The sequence below is a fragment of the Mus musculus genome, chromosome 12 (genome assembly GCF_000001635.26).
Source record: "Mus musculus strain C57BL/6J chromosome 12, GRCm38.p6 C57BL/6J".
NCBI classification, from domain to species: domain Eukaryota; kingdom Metazoa; phylum Chordata; class Mammalia; order Rodentia; family Muridae; genus Mus; species Mus musculus.
The window spans coordinates 13382272-13398040 of record NC_000078.6 but is presented as its reverse complement, the minus strand read 5'-3'; the positions used below and the strand labels follow the sequence as shown (position 1 = coordinate 13398040).

The 15769-nt window shown below is 42.4% G+C and overlaps 1 protein-coding gene across 7 annotated transcripts in view; it reads right to left on the bottom strand.

Annotated features, from left to right (window-relative positions):
- The window catches only part of Nbas (neuroblastoma amplified sequence), a 368280-nt gene that overhangs the window by 239340 nt on the left and 113171 nt on the right, over nt 1–15769 (bottom strand). For all 7 annotated transcript variants that reach the window (XR_003950086.1, XM_011243895.2, XM_006515215.2 and 4 more), the window contains exons 29-30: nt 7014–7116; nt 4509–4738 (exon numbers count right to left, since the gene is read on the bottom strand). Coding sequence is in view for 6 of the 7 variants with exons in the window: in XM_011243895.2 (XP_011242197.1) it covers nt 4509–4738; nt 7014–7116 (333 nt within the window). In the remaining variant the exon portion in view is untranslated. The remainder of the gene's footprint in view (nt 1–4508; nt 4739–7013; nt 7117–15769) is intronic.

Genomic DNA, 15769 nt, shown 5'->3' with positions numbered 1-15769 from the left:
GCTATGCATGGGTACATGGCACAGTGGCCCTAGAGCTAGAGGGCAGTGCACACTAGAGGGGGCCAGCATCAAATTCACTGGGATCTGCTGGTTGTTGTCAGTACTGCCAAAAACTGTTGAGCCCTAGGTTCAGTGAAAGACTCTATCTTAAAGGATTAAGGTAGTGATCACTAGAAAAAGACTATCATTTGGCTGCACACGCTGCATCTTTGCACACATAAAAAGGCACACACAGAGGCTCACCACAGCTCCCTCCCGTCTACTTCCAAAAGAGGCCGATGTTGCAGGGCTGTGGACTAGCCGGGACTTAGTGGACACGCGGGCATCTGGATCAGAAGACTATTACCCCATGCTTTACTAGAACTCGGCACTGTAAAGTGGAGAACTGAAGCCAACTGTCTTAGTTAGGGTTTTACTCCTGTGAACAGGCACCATGACCAGGGCAAGTCTTATAAAAACAAAACAAAACAAAACAAAAAAAACATTTAATTGAGGACGGCTTACAGGTTCAGAGGTTCAGTTTATTATCATCAAGGTGGGAGTATAGCAGTAACCAAGCAGGCATGGCTCAGGCAGAGCTGAGAGTTCTACATCTTCATCCAAAGGCTGCTAGTAGAAGACTGACTTTCAAGCAACTGGGGTGAGAGTCTTAAGCCCACACCCACAGTGACACACCACTGACACTAGTGACAGTAGTCATCAAGGCCCCACCTCCAGATGGTGCCACTCCCTGGTCCAAGAACATACAAACCATCACATTCCACTCCCTGGCTCTCATAGACTTGTTCAAAAACATGAGTCTATGGGGGCCATACTTAAACATAGCATAAGGCAAATGCATTTAGTGCAACTTTCAAAGTCCTCATAGTCTATAGCAGTCTCAACAATGTTAAAAGTCCAAAGTTCAAGGTCTCTTCTGAGATTCATCTAACTAATTAACTGTAATCCCCAAAGCAAGGCAGGAAACCAGCTGGGCAAACTCCAAACTCTGCATCTCCATGGCTGACGTCAAAGCAGTCTTCAGATCTCCACTCCTTCTTCATCTTTGTTGACTGCAACAAACTGCTTTCTCCTGGGCTGGTTCCACTCCCTGTTAGCAGCTTTCCTCAGCATGTATCCCGTGGCTCTGAGTATCCAACGCAATTTCAATGTTACAGCTTGTTGCTTCAGTGTCTGGGATTCCACTTGATCTTTTGGGCTCCTCCTCTTCAGCTCTGCCCTCTGTAGCACTCTAAGCTCAGGTTGATCCACTCCACTATGGGTGCTATTCTTGGTGATCATTCCATGGTACTGACATCTCCAATACACTGGGTGTTCCACTCCAACTAGGCTTCACCAATAGCCTCTCATAGGGTCTCTTCATGGTGCCAAGCCTCAAATCCTTTGCATGACCCCTTCAGTCCTGGGCCAATAACTACAGCTGAGGCTATACCTTCTCCAATGGCCTTCCATGACCTCTCACAGTGCCAAGTCTCAGCTGTTCTTCATGACAACTTCATGCCTTCAAAACCAGTACCACCTGGGTGATTCTTACACATTACCAAGTCCAGCTGCAGCACAAGGTACAACCTTGGCTATCTCTGGAACAAAGCTTCTTTGTGCTCACAGAAAACACTTCCCAGAAGATTTCACCTCAGTGATGCTGGTCTCTTCATAATCACTACTAATTTCTTAGCTCCAGCTAACCAGCATCAATTGTCCCAGTAGTTCCATTCTTAAATCTAGAGCCAGAGCCACATGGCTGAAGCTGCTGAGTTCTGCTGCTGGCAGGAATTAGAACATGACCTGCTTGTGCTATTACATTGTCACTGGCTTTCTGTTTTCCAAATCCTTCACTGCCTAAACTTAGCTATTCTGGATCTTGCTCTGTAGATTGGCCTTGAATGCAGAGATCAGCATGCCAGTCTCCTGGGATTAAAGGTGTGTACCACCATGCCTGGATCTAAATTTAGCTGGGTAGGATCTTGCCCCAAGGTCCCACACCCTTAATATGTTATTTCCTAGAACACAGGATTTTGCTCCATTTCACTTCCTGGTACCCCTTTAATACTCGAACCATATATTTTATATTTTTCCTTTCTAAGCTTGCTATGCTTGTTCAAACTTCTCTTCATAAGACTTAACCAGAGAACAAAGTCTCTGCTGAGCTTTTTTGAAACTTCCTTTGTCAGTGCAATTAATCTGAGTCTCTTCACCTCAGCCTCAGGCAGACTTTTCAGGCAAGGGCAAAAAGTAGCCACATTCTTCACCAAAATACCACAAAAACAGTCTTTATGCCACATTCTGAAATTCTTCTCCTTGGAAATCTCTTGGGCCAGGTCAACACAGTTCAAATTGCTCCCAGCAACAAAGTCTTCCATATTCCTACTAGGATGACCCATTAAGCCCCATTTAAAGCATTCCACTGCTTTCCAAATCCAAAGTCCCAAAATCCACATTCTTTCAAATAAAAGCATGGTCAGGCCTACCACAGCAATACCTGAGTCCCTGGTATCAACTTCTGTCTTAGTTAGGGTTTTACTGCTATGAACAGACACCATGACCACAGCAAGTCTTATTAAAAAACAAAACAAAACAAAACAAAAAAAAATTTAATTGGGGACGGCTTACAGGTTCAGAGGTTCAGTTTATTATTATCAAGGTGGGAGCATGGCAGTAACCAGGCAGGCATGGCACAGGCAGAGCTGAGAGTTCTACATCTTCATCCAAAGGCTGCTAGTGGAAGACTGACTTCCAGGCAACTGGGGTGAGTGTCTTAAGCCCACACCCACAGTGGCGCACCTATTCCAACCAGGTCACACCTATTCCATCAAGGCCCCACCTCCAGATGGTGCCACTCCCTTGTCCAAGAATATACAAACCATCACATCAACTAAATTCAGACAGAAGGAGGAGGAAAAAATCAAGTGCAACCATTCAATGCTGTGAAGCACAGTAATGCTTCAGGTCACACACTGACATACATTAATAAAAAAAAAAAGTCATAACAAAAATGGATAATGTCTCCATTTTATAAAATTACAAGTGTATTTACAAAGTAAGTGAAGCCCAAATGATTAAGCTTGAATATTTCATCATCTTAAAATAAAGAGTGAATAATTTAATGAAACAAAGTGCAGAATTTCTTATAGACTGATAGGATAAGATTTGGATAGAATTGGAAAGTCAGGGTCATAGGATACTAAGGAGATTCTCAGCTTTCCTTGTTTTTTTTGACCAAAAAACAATACTTCAGATGTTACAAGAAATGCTCAAGTCAGAAATAATGCCTATTGTCCTCATAATAGGAAGCAAATTTTAAAATGTGTTTCTAGAATGGAGGATAAAAAGCTTAGGATGGTCTAAAAGGGAGAACTCCAAGAAAACCAGGGCAGACTGGGACTTCCAAAGTCCTTTAGGTCTAAAAGATGCTCAACAGAGTTACAGTCAGATGGCAGAGAAATGCAAACAGAAGCACACCTAAGGCACAGTTTACAAAGAATGAAACTGTGTCTCTCTATGGTTCATGACTTAGTAGCTTAGCTTGTTCCCAGGAAAGTACTATCTAAACCATCAGTTGTCAACCTGTGGGATATGATCTTTTTAGGAGTCAAAGGAACCTTTCGCAGAGGTTGCATATCAGATATTTACATCAGAATTCATAACAGTAGCAAAATTACAATTATGAAGTTGCAACAAAATAATTTCATGGGGGTTACCACAATATGGGGAACTGTATTAAGTGGTTGCAGCACTAGGAAGGTTGACTGGGAACCAATGACAGGACCACTAAAAGGAAGACCTACAACTCTTAAGACTGGGGCTTCCTGCTGGCTTCCTATCTCGCCATAGGAGGAAGGTCCTCTTCTATGACCTTCGGGTCTCAAACCTCTTACAAAGCTTGAGGGTAAAAGCTCAGGATTTTTTACAATAGTAGAATAATAATAGACTGATAGGAAAAACTTTTCTGAAGTACTTAACATTCAGAGGTAATATATATTTGGGGATGAGTTTTACTGGACTCTGGATTTTAAAAAGATCTACTTTATAATTATTCATTTCAATTCAAAAAATTTCCCCCAAGATTGGTGCAATGTTCTTAGATTACAAAAACTCAGAAATCTACCTTGTTTCTCATGTCATCGAAGAGGAATGAACTAAGTGTAGGACAAAAGAAGAACTGAATTTAAAATCCAGAAACTTCTACCTGTAAGTGACTTTGGAATCGATGCTATGCAAAGGAGATAAACACTGCCCACAATACTGAAATCTCAGAACTTGAATGTACTGGTGAACCTATGAACATCTACTAACAAAAGAAAAGAAGGCTTATACATAATGAGCAAAATGACTCAGCCAAAAAAATGCCAGTAAGGGGAGGGGGGAGAATACAGGTATTTAATAATTCATTGCTGTATCCCTATAGTAGATCAGCAAACAACATCACCCCATGCAGTGTACATAACATGCAACTGAGATAATCTGCATTTGGACCTGCACCCAGCACTCACAGAACACAGGCGTCCTACCTGGCCAAATCCATGCAGCTGTCAGTGAGGTTGGTGGAAGAGTTGAAGTACTCTCTGCTGGCAGCCAAAACCAAGTCGATGCTTCTCTCATAGCTGACCCTGTACTGGGCTCTTCCTTTATGGAGCGCACCAGCTGGAGGATTATCCAAACAGGCGCTACACTGCATCATCTGCCCTGCAAGGTGGATGTTTTCCAGGCGACTGGAGCACAGAAGGCTCTCCGTAAATATCTGGGAAAAAGAAAGCCCAGAGTTACTGACAAAGAAGGGAGGCTCAGTTCAACAAAACAAGGACTTGGAAATTCAAAAGGAATAAATCGAAACTGTATCTACCCTAGAACTAGAGGTTGCATGACATCATGTGTGTATTAAGTAAGCATGCACTGTCTATGTTGAAGTAGCTGTTCTGTGAATTTCACCTCAATAAGAGAAATGCACCTTATATAGAAATTTCACTGGATGAAGCAAATAAAACGCGCTATTTAAGGCATCACAGTAAAGATTTAAGTATGTGAAGTCCATCCATTTAAAACTAGAACTGAAGCTGGTGTGATGGCACACACCAGTAATCCCAGTACTTGAGAGATTCAGCAAGGATAACCGAGGCCCCGGCTAACCTGGATTACATATATTGCCTATAAATAAAGTAAATAAGCAATTAAGAAAATCCACTAGTCAACTATTAGATGCACTGCCTGACTCTCAACTAGATCCATTCTGCTTAATGTAGCATATGTTTGACTACCATCTCTGATACACATAATTCACAATTGCATAACAGCAGAGGAATTCATAGTCTCCGTCCATGGGGAGCAGGAGTGAAATCCAGGTGTGTGTACAGTGGACAAGTATTGTGTTACTAAGATGCTCCCTCAGCCTCATCTGAATTCACTCAGGAAAGAGTCAGACTATAAACACAGACTTGCACAGAAACATTAAAACTATACCATGGAGCACCGAGGACTTTCCAACTCGGCTATTAAAGTGTATTTTAATAAAATTAAAAAACACTTGTAAGAATTCGTTATACTCACATCACTGATTCACTTAAAATTAATTCCTTAAGGTTACTTGTGCCAAGGAAATACTAATGTGACCCAAAGCTTACAATGCTGATGTGATATTCATTCTCTCCTGCATTCATGGGAGGAGGAAGACCATGAGAAAACTGATGAGATGAGAGCAATGTCATGGAGAAGAGCTGTCTCCTGCTCCATGTGAAGAGCACCCAGGTTCTGTGGCATTGCCTCACCATCCACTCTCCTGGGAGTGGGAAACATCACACAAGCCTTTATCGTGACATCTGCTAAGAGAACTCACTTCATGGAATAAGCGTGTCTAGAAAATACAAGTTGTGACCCAAAGCACATTATGAATGGGCAGCCCTCCTCACTACTGTCTGGCAGGTGAACTGGGCACACAAGAGCACAAGCCAAATGAATGTTCAATGGTTCATTCAAGAAAGTCATAAAGCATCAGGGCCAAGATTGAAAAATAACTGCAAGTTAGTCACCCTGAACTGAACAGCCCTGCCAAAATGAGCAATCTGCACTGTATTCAATAGGCTGCATGTCAGTCTTTGCCCACCATGCTCGACGTTATGTCATTGTACTTTCAAATTATTTTCCAAGACAGTATTTAATAGCCAAAATCAGATGTTACACTATATACTAAAGGGTGATAGATATTAAGGCTTTAGTTTTGTCAAGTCTATATTACTGTCTTCTAGAACTTTCTCAGAACTTATAAATGTTTTCTAACACTTTCTTAACAGATATTCAAGGGCATGATAGTAAAATGCCTACCTAGAACCTCAAGGCCAAAATCAAAGGAACCCATCTGTACATAGCTGCAATTTTTTTTCTTTTTTTTTTTTAGTTTTTTGAGAATGGGTTTCTCTGTATAGCCCTGGCTGTCCTGGAACTCACTCTGTAGACCAGGCTGGCCTCGAACTCAGAACGCCGCCTGCCTCTGCCTCCCGAGTGCTGGGATTAAAGGCATGCGCCACCACTGCCCGGCTTACATAGCTGCATTTTAAAGAAAGGCTATAATGGAGGCAAGTTATATGAGGTCCTGACAGGTAGTCAGCCTAGCATGAAGATTTATCAGGAGTTTTCAAAGTAAGAGAAGAGAATATATTCCAGGCAGAGGGAACAGTGTACACACAGTCACAGGAAGGGTAGATATGGACCCTACTTGAGGGAGCTACTGAAACATGCACTGGGGAGTGACGAAGGAAAGAGTGACCTGGGAGGCTTGGGTACCTACAGAGTGATATGGAACAAGCAAAAGGTTGTGTGCAGGAGACCATCATTTCTGTGAGTAAATGTAAAGCAGAAAATATGAACATAAGAATCAAGGAGAGGCCGGCTACCATTCATCACAGTGAGGAAGGCAGCTGTTAATCACACTGCATACAGTACCTCTTATGGTCTCTCCATTGTAGCAGAACACAACAATCAAAATGGAAAAACAAAAAAGAAAACTATTTTATAGCCTGAGTTACCTCATAGCAAGCACTGGAATCGAGGCACGTGTACACGTGCTGCTGCATGGTCAACATGTCCTGCAGCAGCATCCTCCAGTGAGACTCACCAACAGAAGGCTGCCTGGGAAAAGAAAGAAACAGAGCATGAAGCCCTCCAGGGACTAGCATCCTGCACATGCTGACCTGCAAATAATCCATAGGGCTAAATTTCATTTGAACTTACAAAAAAAGGTAAACAGAATTCCTATGTTGAGGGGGAAAAAAACCCAGCAAAATGAAGTAGAAAAACAGAGACAGGCAAGAGTTTCAAATTCCATCTTTGCCAATGCACTCTGCACAGGTCTTTTGGTTGTTTACGCAGTTCTGTTTAGTTTGGGAATTTTTCTTTAGGACACTGTCCCATCATATGGCTCCAATGAACTGGCCTTGAATCCACATAGAGCTCCAGTTACTCTTGATTCTCCTACCCTAGACTCTAGCATAAAAGGATTATAGGCGGGAGCCAACAGACCTGTCTACTCAGGGTCTTTTGAAATTTCATATGAACATTAAGACACAGGAAGCAACTTTAACCCATTGTTAGATGAGTGTTGGCACAAAGGAAGAGCTCACCACGAGCACTGTGGCTGGAGGCTTAGCTTTAAAAGTCAGTGGCTCTCTACCTTCCTAACGCTGCAACTCTATGATACAGTTCTTCATGTTGTAGTGACCCCAACTATGAAGTAATTTTGTTGCTACTTTATAACTGTAATTTTGCTACTGTTATGAATCATAATGTAAATGTTTGATATGCAGGATATCTGTGGGATGAGACCCACAGGTTGAGAACCATTGCTTTACATGGAATTCAGACAGCAAAGTTCACAAGCAACAAAGTGACCTTCAGGAGTTACCTTCTAGGTGGCAGCCCAAGGCCCAGCTGACAAAGCCTCAGAGTACTTATGCATTGCCATCTGCTTTAGGAAAAAACTTCAAGCTCCAAAACAGACAGTAATCTTTTACAACAATTCCTGGGACATAATTTTCAAGATTCCCTCAAAAGGAAGACCAGTAAGCATTCTCAAGAAAGATCAGAGCATTCAGCTCCAATCCAGGTAATGTTTGGTTTAGTTTGTCCAGGCTGTTGAGTGGACTGTACTCATGCCCATTCCTGATCCCTTGGGCTTGACTGAATCTTGGCTGGCACTACACAGCAGCTGCAGACAGCCAATGCCTCCTTTTTAGACACTAAGGCCTTAAGAGGCCGCCCTGGCTAGACAAACAATGAACCACAGGAGAGCAAGGCCATTACTGATCCCTAGAGCAAGCTTACTCCTCTGTCTGCACACTGCTATTGCCATACTTATCAGTTAATGCTCACTGGCCTGGAATTGATAAAATGAGGCCATACCTGGTTCCAACATATTTTACCCCAGTATTCTACATTACACAATAATAAATGTGCATTAACCCCCAGATATTCTGCAAATAGAAGATGAATAAACATACAGGTCAGTGTGGGGCTTCAAAGTCATCCTGCACAGCCCCTACTTACAGCCACATGGCCACTGGATTAGGGAAAGTGAAGTCTGTTGTGGCTTCTATCCCTTAAGAGCCTCTTTCTCCACAGTGGCGGGTACAGTTGAAATCACTTGCCTCTCCCAGCAGTCCACCCTTGTTCACCTGCTAATTAAGATTCTAAAGACTGAGTCTGTGCAGGTCAGCTCTCAGACTGCTGAGGGTGAACAAGAGGACTGCAGAAGCGACACAGCTTCTGGGACAGGCAGAAGCAACACAGATTCTGGGACAGACCCCCGTTTCAGGCTCCAGACATCTGGGCACCTTCCCCGCCAGAGGAGAGGTAGCTGCCCAGGAGGGCTCTGACCCCAGAGCACGTGAGGGAGCTATGTTGTCTCCTGGGTCCCTCTGAGATCAGTCTGCACAGGTTAGAGTGCAGACTGCAGAAGTGACACAGCTTCTGGGACAGGCAGAGCGACTCAGCTTCTGGGGCAGACCCCATTTTGGGCTCCAGACATCCAGACACCTTCCCTGCCAGAGCAGGTGAGGGAGCCATCTTATCTCCCGGGTCCCTCAGAGACTAGTCTGCACAGGTCAGCTCGTGGACTGCGGAGGGTGAGCAAGAGGACTGCAGAGGCTACACAGCTTCTGGGACAGACCCCCCATCTCAGGCTTCCCCACCAAAGGAGAGGTAACCACCTGGGAGGGCTCTGACCTCCAGAACGGGTGAGGGAGCCATCTTGTGTCTTAGGTCCCTCAGAGACCAGTCTGTGCAAGTGAACACATAGACTGCAGAGGAAAACCAGCTTCTGGGACAGGCCCTGTTTCAGGCCTTCATCTTCAGCCAGGAGGAGGTCTGAGCACCAGATATCTGTGCACCTTCCCTGCAAGAGGAGAGCTTGCCTGAAGACAGTACTCTGACCACTGAGACTCAGAAGAGAGCTGGACTCCCAGGACTGCTGACAGAGGCTAACAGAATCATAGGAGGAACAGGCTCCAGCCAGACACAACTATACCAACTAACACCAAAGATAACCAGATGGCGAAAGGTAAATGTAAGAATCTTACCAACGGAAACCAAGACCGCTTACCATCATCAAAACCCAGCACTCCCACCTGAGCCAGTCCAGGATACCCCAACTTACCCGAAAAGCAAGATTCAGATTAAAAATCATATCTGGTGATGCTGATAGAGGACCTTAAGAAGGGCATTAATAACTCACTTAAAGAAATACAGGAGAACAGTGCTAAACAGGGAGAAGTCCTTGTAGAATCACAGGAAAACACTACTAAACAGGTAGAAGTCCTTAAAGAGGAAACACAAAAATCCCTTAAAGAATTACAGGAAAACACAGCCAAACAGGTGATGGAATTGAACAAAACCATCCAAGACCTAAAAAGGGAAGTAGAAACAATAATGAAAACCCAAAGGAAGACAACTCTGGAGATAGAAACCCTAGGAAAGAAATCAGGAACCAAGATGTGAGCATCAGCAACAGAAAACAAGAGGTAGAAGAGAGAATCTCAGGTGCAGAAGATTACATAGAGAACATGGGCACAACAACCAAAGAAAATGCAAAATGTAAAAAGATCCTAAGTCAAATATCCAGGAAATCCAGGACACAATGAGAAGACGAAACCTACGGATAATAGGAGTAGATGAGAATGAAGATTTTCAACTTAAAGGGCCAGCAAATATCTTCAACAAAATTATATAAGAAAACTTCCCAAACCTAAAGAATGACATGCCCATGAACATACAAGAAGCCTACAGAACTCCAAATAGACTGAACCAGAAAAGAAATTCCTCCCGACACATAATAATCAGAACAACAAATGCACTACATGAAGATAGAATATTAAAAGCAGTAAGGGGAAAAGGTCAAGTAACATATAAAGGCAGGTCTATTAGAATTACACCAGATTTCTCACTAGAGACTGTAATCCTGAAGAACCTGGACAGATGTTATAGACACCCTAAGAGAACACAAATACCTAGCCAAACTCTCAATTATCATATATGGAGAAACCAAAGTATTCCATGACAAAACCGAATTCACACAGTACCTTTCCACTAATCCAGCCCTTCGAAGGTTAATAACAGGAAAACACCAACAGAAGTATGGAAACGACACCTTAGAAAAAGCAAGAAAGTAATCCTACATCAAAGTAAATGGTGAGAAGCTGGAAGCATTCCCACTAAAATCAGGGACTAGACAAGGCTGCCCACTTTCTCCCTACCTATTCAACATTGTATTTGAAGTCCTAACCAGAGCAATTTGACAACAAAAGGAGATCAAGGGAATACAAACTGGAAAGGAAGAAGTCAAAATATCACTTTTTGCAGATGATATGATAGTATATATAAGTGACCCTAAAAATTCCACCAGAGAACTCTTAAACCTGATAAACAGCTTCGGTGAAGGAGCTGGATATAAAATTAACTCAAACAAGTCAATGGCCTTTCTCTACACAAAGAATTAACAGGCTGAGAAAGAAATTAGGGAAACAACACCCTTCTCAATAGTCACAAATAACATAAAATACCTTGGCGTGACTCTAACTAAGGAAGTGAAAGATCTGTATGATAAGAACTTCAAGTCTCTAAAGAAAGAAATTAAAGATCTCAGAAGACGGAAAGATCTCCCATGCTCATGGATTAGCAGGATCAATATAGTAAAAATGGCTATCTTGCCAAAAGCAATCTACAGATTCAATGCAATCCCCATCAAAATTCCAACTCAATTCTTCAACGAATTAGAAAGAGCAATCTGCAAATTCATCTAGAATAACAAAAAACCTAGGATAGCAAAAACTCTTCTCTAGGATAAAAGAACCTCTGGTGGAATCACCATGTCTGACCTAAAGCTGTACTACAGAGCAATTGTGATAAAAACTGCATGGTACTGGTATAGCAACAGACAAGTAGACCAATGGAATAGAATTGAAGAGCCAGAAATGAACCCACACACCTATGGTCACTTGATCTTCGACAAGGGAGCTAAAACCATCCAGTGGAAAAAAGACAGCATTTTCAACAAATGGTGCTGGCACAACTGGCAGTTATCATGCAGAAGAATGGGAATTGATCCATTCCTATCTCCTTGTACTAAGGTCAAATCTAAGTGGATCAAGGAACTTCACATAAAATCAGAGACACTGAAACTTATAGAGGAAAAAGTGGGGAAAAGCCTCGAAGATATGGGCACAGGGGAAAAATTCCTGAATAGAACAGCAATGGCTTGTGCTGTAAGATCGAGAATCGACAAATGGGACCTCATAAAATTGCAAAGCTTCTGTAAGGCAAAAGACACCGTCAATAAGACAAAAAGGCCACCAACAGATTGGGAAAGGATCTTTGCCTATCCTAAATCAGATAGGGGACTAATATCCAATATATATAAAGAACTCAAGAAGGTGGACTCCAGAAAATCAAATAACCCCATTAAAAAATGGGGCTCAGAGCTAAACAAAGAATTCTCACCTGAGGAATACCGACTGGCAGAGAAGCTCCTGAAAAAATGTTCAACATCCTTAATCATCAGGGAAATGCAAATCAAAACAACCCTGAGATTCCACTTTACTCCAGTCAGAATGGCTAAGATCAAAAATTCAGGTGACAGCAGATGCTGGCGAGGATGAGGAGAAAGAGGAACACTCCTCCATTGGTGGTGGGATTGCAAGCTTGTACAACCACTCTGGAAATCAGTCTGGCGATTCCTCAGAAAATTGGACATAATTCTACTGGAGGATCCCGCAATACCTCTCCTGGGCATATATCCAGAAGATGTTCCAACCGGTAAGAAGTACATATGCTCCACTATGTTTATAGCAGCCTTATTTATAATAGCCAGAAGCTGGAAAGAACCCAGATGCCCCTCAACAGAGGAATGGATACAGAAAATGTGGTACATTTACACAATGGAGTACTACTCAGCTATTAAAAACAATGGATTTATGAAATTCTTGGGCAAATGGATGTATCTGGAGAATATCATCCTTAGTGAGGTAACCCAATCACAAAAGAAGTCACTTGATATGCACTCACTGATAAGTGGATATTAGCCCAGAAACCTAGAATACCCAAGATACAATTTGCAAAACACAAGAAAATCAAGAAGAAGGAAGACCAAAATGTGGATACTTCATTTCTCCTTAGAATTGAGAACAAAACACCCATGGAAGGAGTTACAGAGACAAAGTTTGGAGCTAAGACGAAAGGATGAACCATCCAGAGACTACTCCACTCGGGGCTCCATCCCATAATCAGCCACCAAAGCAGACACCATTGCATATGCCAGAAAGATTTTGCTGAAAGGACCCTGATATAGCTGTCTCGTGTGAGGCTATGCCAGTGCCTGGTAAATACAGAAGTGGATGCTCACAGTCATTTATTGGATGGAACACAGGGCCCCTAATGGAGAAGCTAAAGAAAGCACCCAAGGAGCTGAAGAGGTCTACAACCCTATAGGTGGAACAACAATATAAACTAACCAGTACCCTCAGAGCTCTTGTCTCTAGCTGCATATGTAGCAGAAGATGGCCTAGTCGGCCATCATTGGGAAGAGAGGCCCCTAGGTCTTGCAAACTTTATATGCAAGGGAGTGCCAGGGCCAAGAAGTGGGAGTGGATGGGTAGGGGAGCAGGGTGGGGGGAGGGTATAGGGATCTTTTTGGATAGCATTTGAAATGTAAATAAAGAAAATATCTAATAAAAAAGATTCAAAAGACTTCAGAAGGTTTTCCATCAATTCTCCCCACTCTACCCCAGGGAAGATAAATTCAACATAGATTTTGCTCTATTTTCTGACAGAGACCAAGACTGGCCCCATTTCCCATCCATTTTCTATCCCCTCTTGAATGGTTTATGCCCTTTACCAACTCAGTTTACTCCCTGATCTTTACTAGTCAATTCTGCTAGCTATTTCTACATCACCAATAAGGGTTGTGAACAGGGCTCATCAAACCAAATGAGCCTTCTCAACTGTGGGAACACACCCTGCCTTGCCTGATGAATGGCCATTTCTACCTATGCTTTTCTTCTTTACTACAAGCTTAGACTTCTGGAGGGCTTCTTTTTTTTTTTTTTTTTTTTTTTTTTTTTCTGGAGGGCTTCTTGAATGGAGATCTGTAATCTCTTCAAGCTTTGAGTGTCCTCTACGTTTAATATGTGCAAGCCAACACTTCCATTTTATCCTCCCACTTTTTTCCCCCAGTTTCCTTTTGAAACAACAGGCTAGAGTGAAGGACTATAGCTGCGTGTCCCCCTGTAGTTTTGCCTTTATACATGAAAGTTCCTCTGTGTAGTCACTCTGGCCTCTCAAACAGTTACCTTCCAGTGACTACAATAAAGAGACTGACCTAATATTCCACACCAGATGGGGAGATTTCATATCTAATACCTGCTATAGATTATCTACCCTCAGACAGCATAGTTTCAGCTGTCTAAAACTGATAACAAGAAAATGCCACTGCTCTTCCCAAACTTATCTTTCGTTCTGTTGAATACTGCCACCTCCATCCAATGTTGCAGAAACTCTCTCCATGGGGAGACATAAACACACTTCCCCCACAAACCAGCTTACTTTGGTGAATGCATGAATGTATTGGGGTCAATTACAGGTACAAAAGTGACCCAAAAGCAGCTATACCGTGGAAAAGTCTCACTTTCCTCCCGATTGCAAAATAATGGAAGTCAGACACCATCTATTAACCTTCCACAGTATGTATACGCTAGTGTTCCCCAGATCAGGAATCCATATGAAATCAGGGCAGAATAATACACAGCTGACTGGAAAGTATAGGAGGGAATGGTCCAATAAGGCCCCCTTCCCCCCTTCTATAGGGAACATCAACAGTCCAGAAGCAAAGAACCAGAGCTGCTCTGAAGGAGTTGATGGCTATCATGCTCAGAGAACAGTATTCTACATATATACACAGGCAATTTATCAACCTGAGCAGTTCTGCAGAGCCAGTGAGGGCTTCACAATCCCATGATGAAAAGCCACATTATGGCTGTCCCCAAGCTGCAGGGAAGGAGGGTTTGCTAACAGTTTTACTCACAGTTATGAATTTGTGGTATGAAGGCAGCATGGTGCTGGATTAAACATTCTTTCCTCAAAGGCCAAGTCACAGGATCGTGAGGAATGGTAAGATTAACTTTGGGCAGCTGCAGACATGCAAGATGCCCCTAACATACAAATGAGCTCAATAACCTGCATGGAGTTCAGTGTTTTCATCTGACTTGTAGGCTCCCTTCTCTGTAACTTAAAGTCCAATATATAAAAGGCACACATGTTTCCTGATTATTTGAGAGATGTGAATGAAAGTGTGGATTTTAGGTCTTAAAGACATTTTGTTTTATATTATGTTATAAAGCAGTAGGAAGGGGAACATGCTGTAGGTTTCTTTGTTTCTCTCTCTGTTCATCTTACTAGATAGAATTTACCTGAGCATGGAATCACTGTGTTTACCTCTAATTACAAAGTTCTGGACAATAACAGAACTCAACATTTGAAAATAGTTTGGGTTTGCCAAGTATAAAACAGTTTCTTTTACATGAATCTTGTATATCTCAATATATTATCATTTAAAGTCATCACTGTTACCAGGTGCTGTGGTATGCACCTATTATCCCAGCACTCAAGAGGCTGATGCAGGGGGATCATAATTCCAAGGCAGCCTGATCTACAAAGTGAGATGCTATGCCAACCACAACAATGCCCACCATTTCTATCTGTTATATGCTTAAATGAACAGGGTAGATGCTAAGTATATAGTAAGTTAAAAACATTTTCCCTGAGCACCTCTGCTTTTGGAGGCTGGGACTCACTATGTTGCATGGCCTAGCCTCAAGGCCTGGGCCTGAGCAGTTCTTCTGCCTCTGCCCTCAAGGAGCTGGGACAACAACTGCCCTGGTAACCATGCTAAAAATTTAATGGGCACATGCCTCACTGTCCATGATAGCTTCTATTATTACATGAAATGAACAATTCTTTTTGTTTATGTGCTATGCAGTACACGAGGACACATACTTAAGAGACACACAAACATATACAACACATTGCTGCTTCTTTAAGTATTCCAGAATAACCTATATAGAATATACAGCATTTTCATCCAGCTCCTTGAATGTTTTTCATAGACTTCAAAAACTTGTAAGACTCCTTTCAGATTTGGCTTACAGGCAGTGAAGTAACAAAATGTTTGAAGTTACTGTCCACCTTATTAGCTCCACAAAATCAGACCCTGGCTTTGTCAGGCTGAACACAAGTCTCA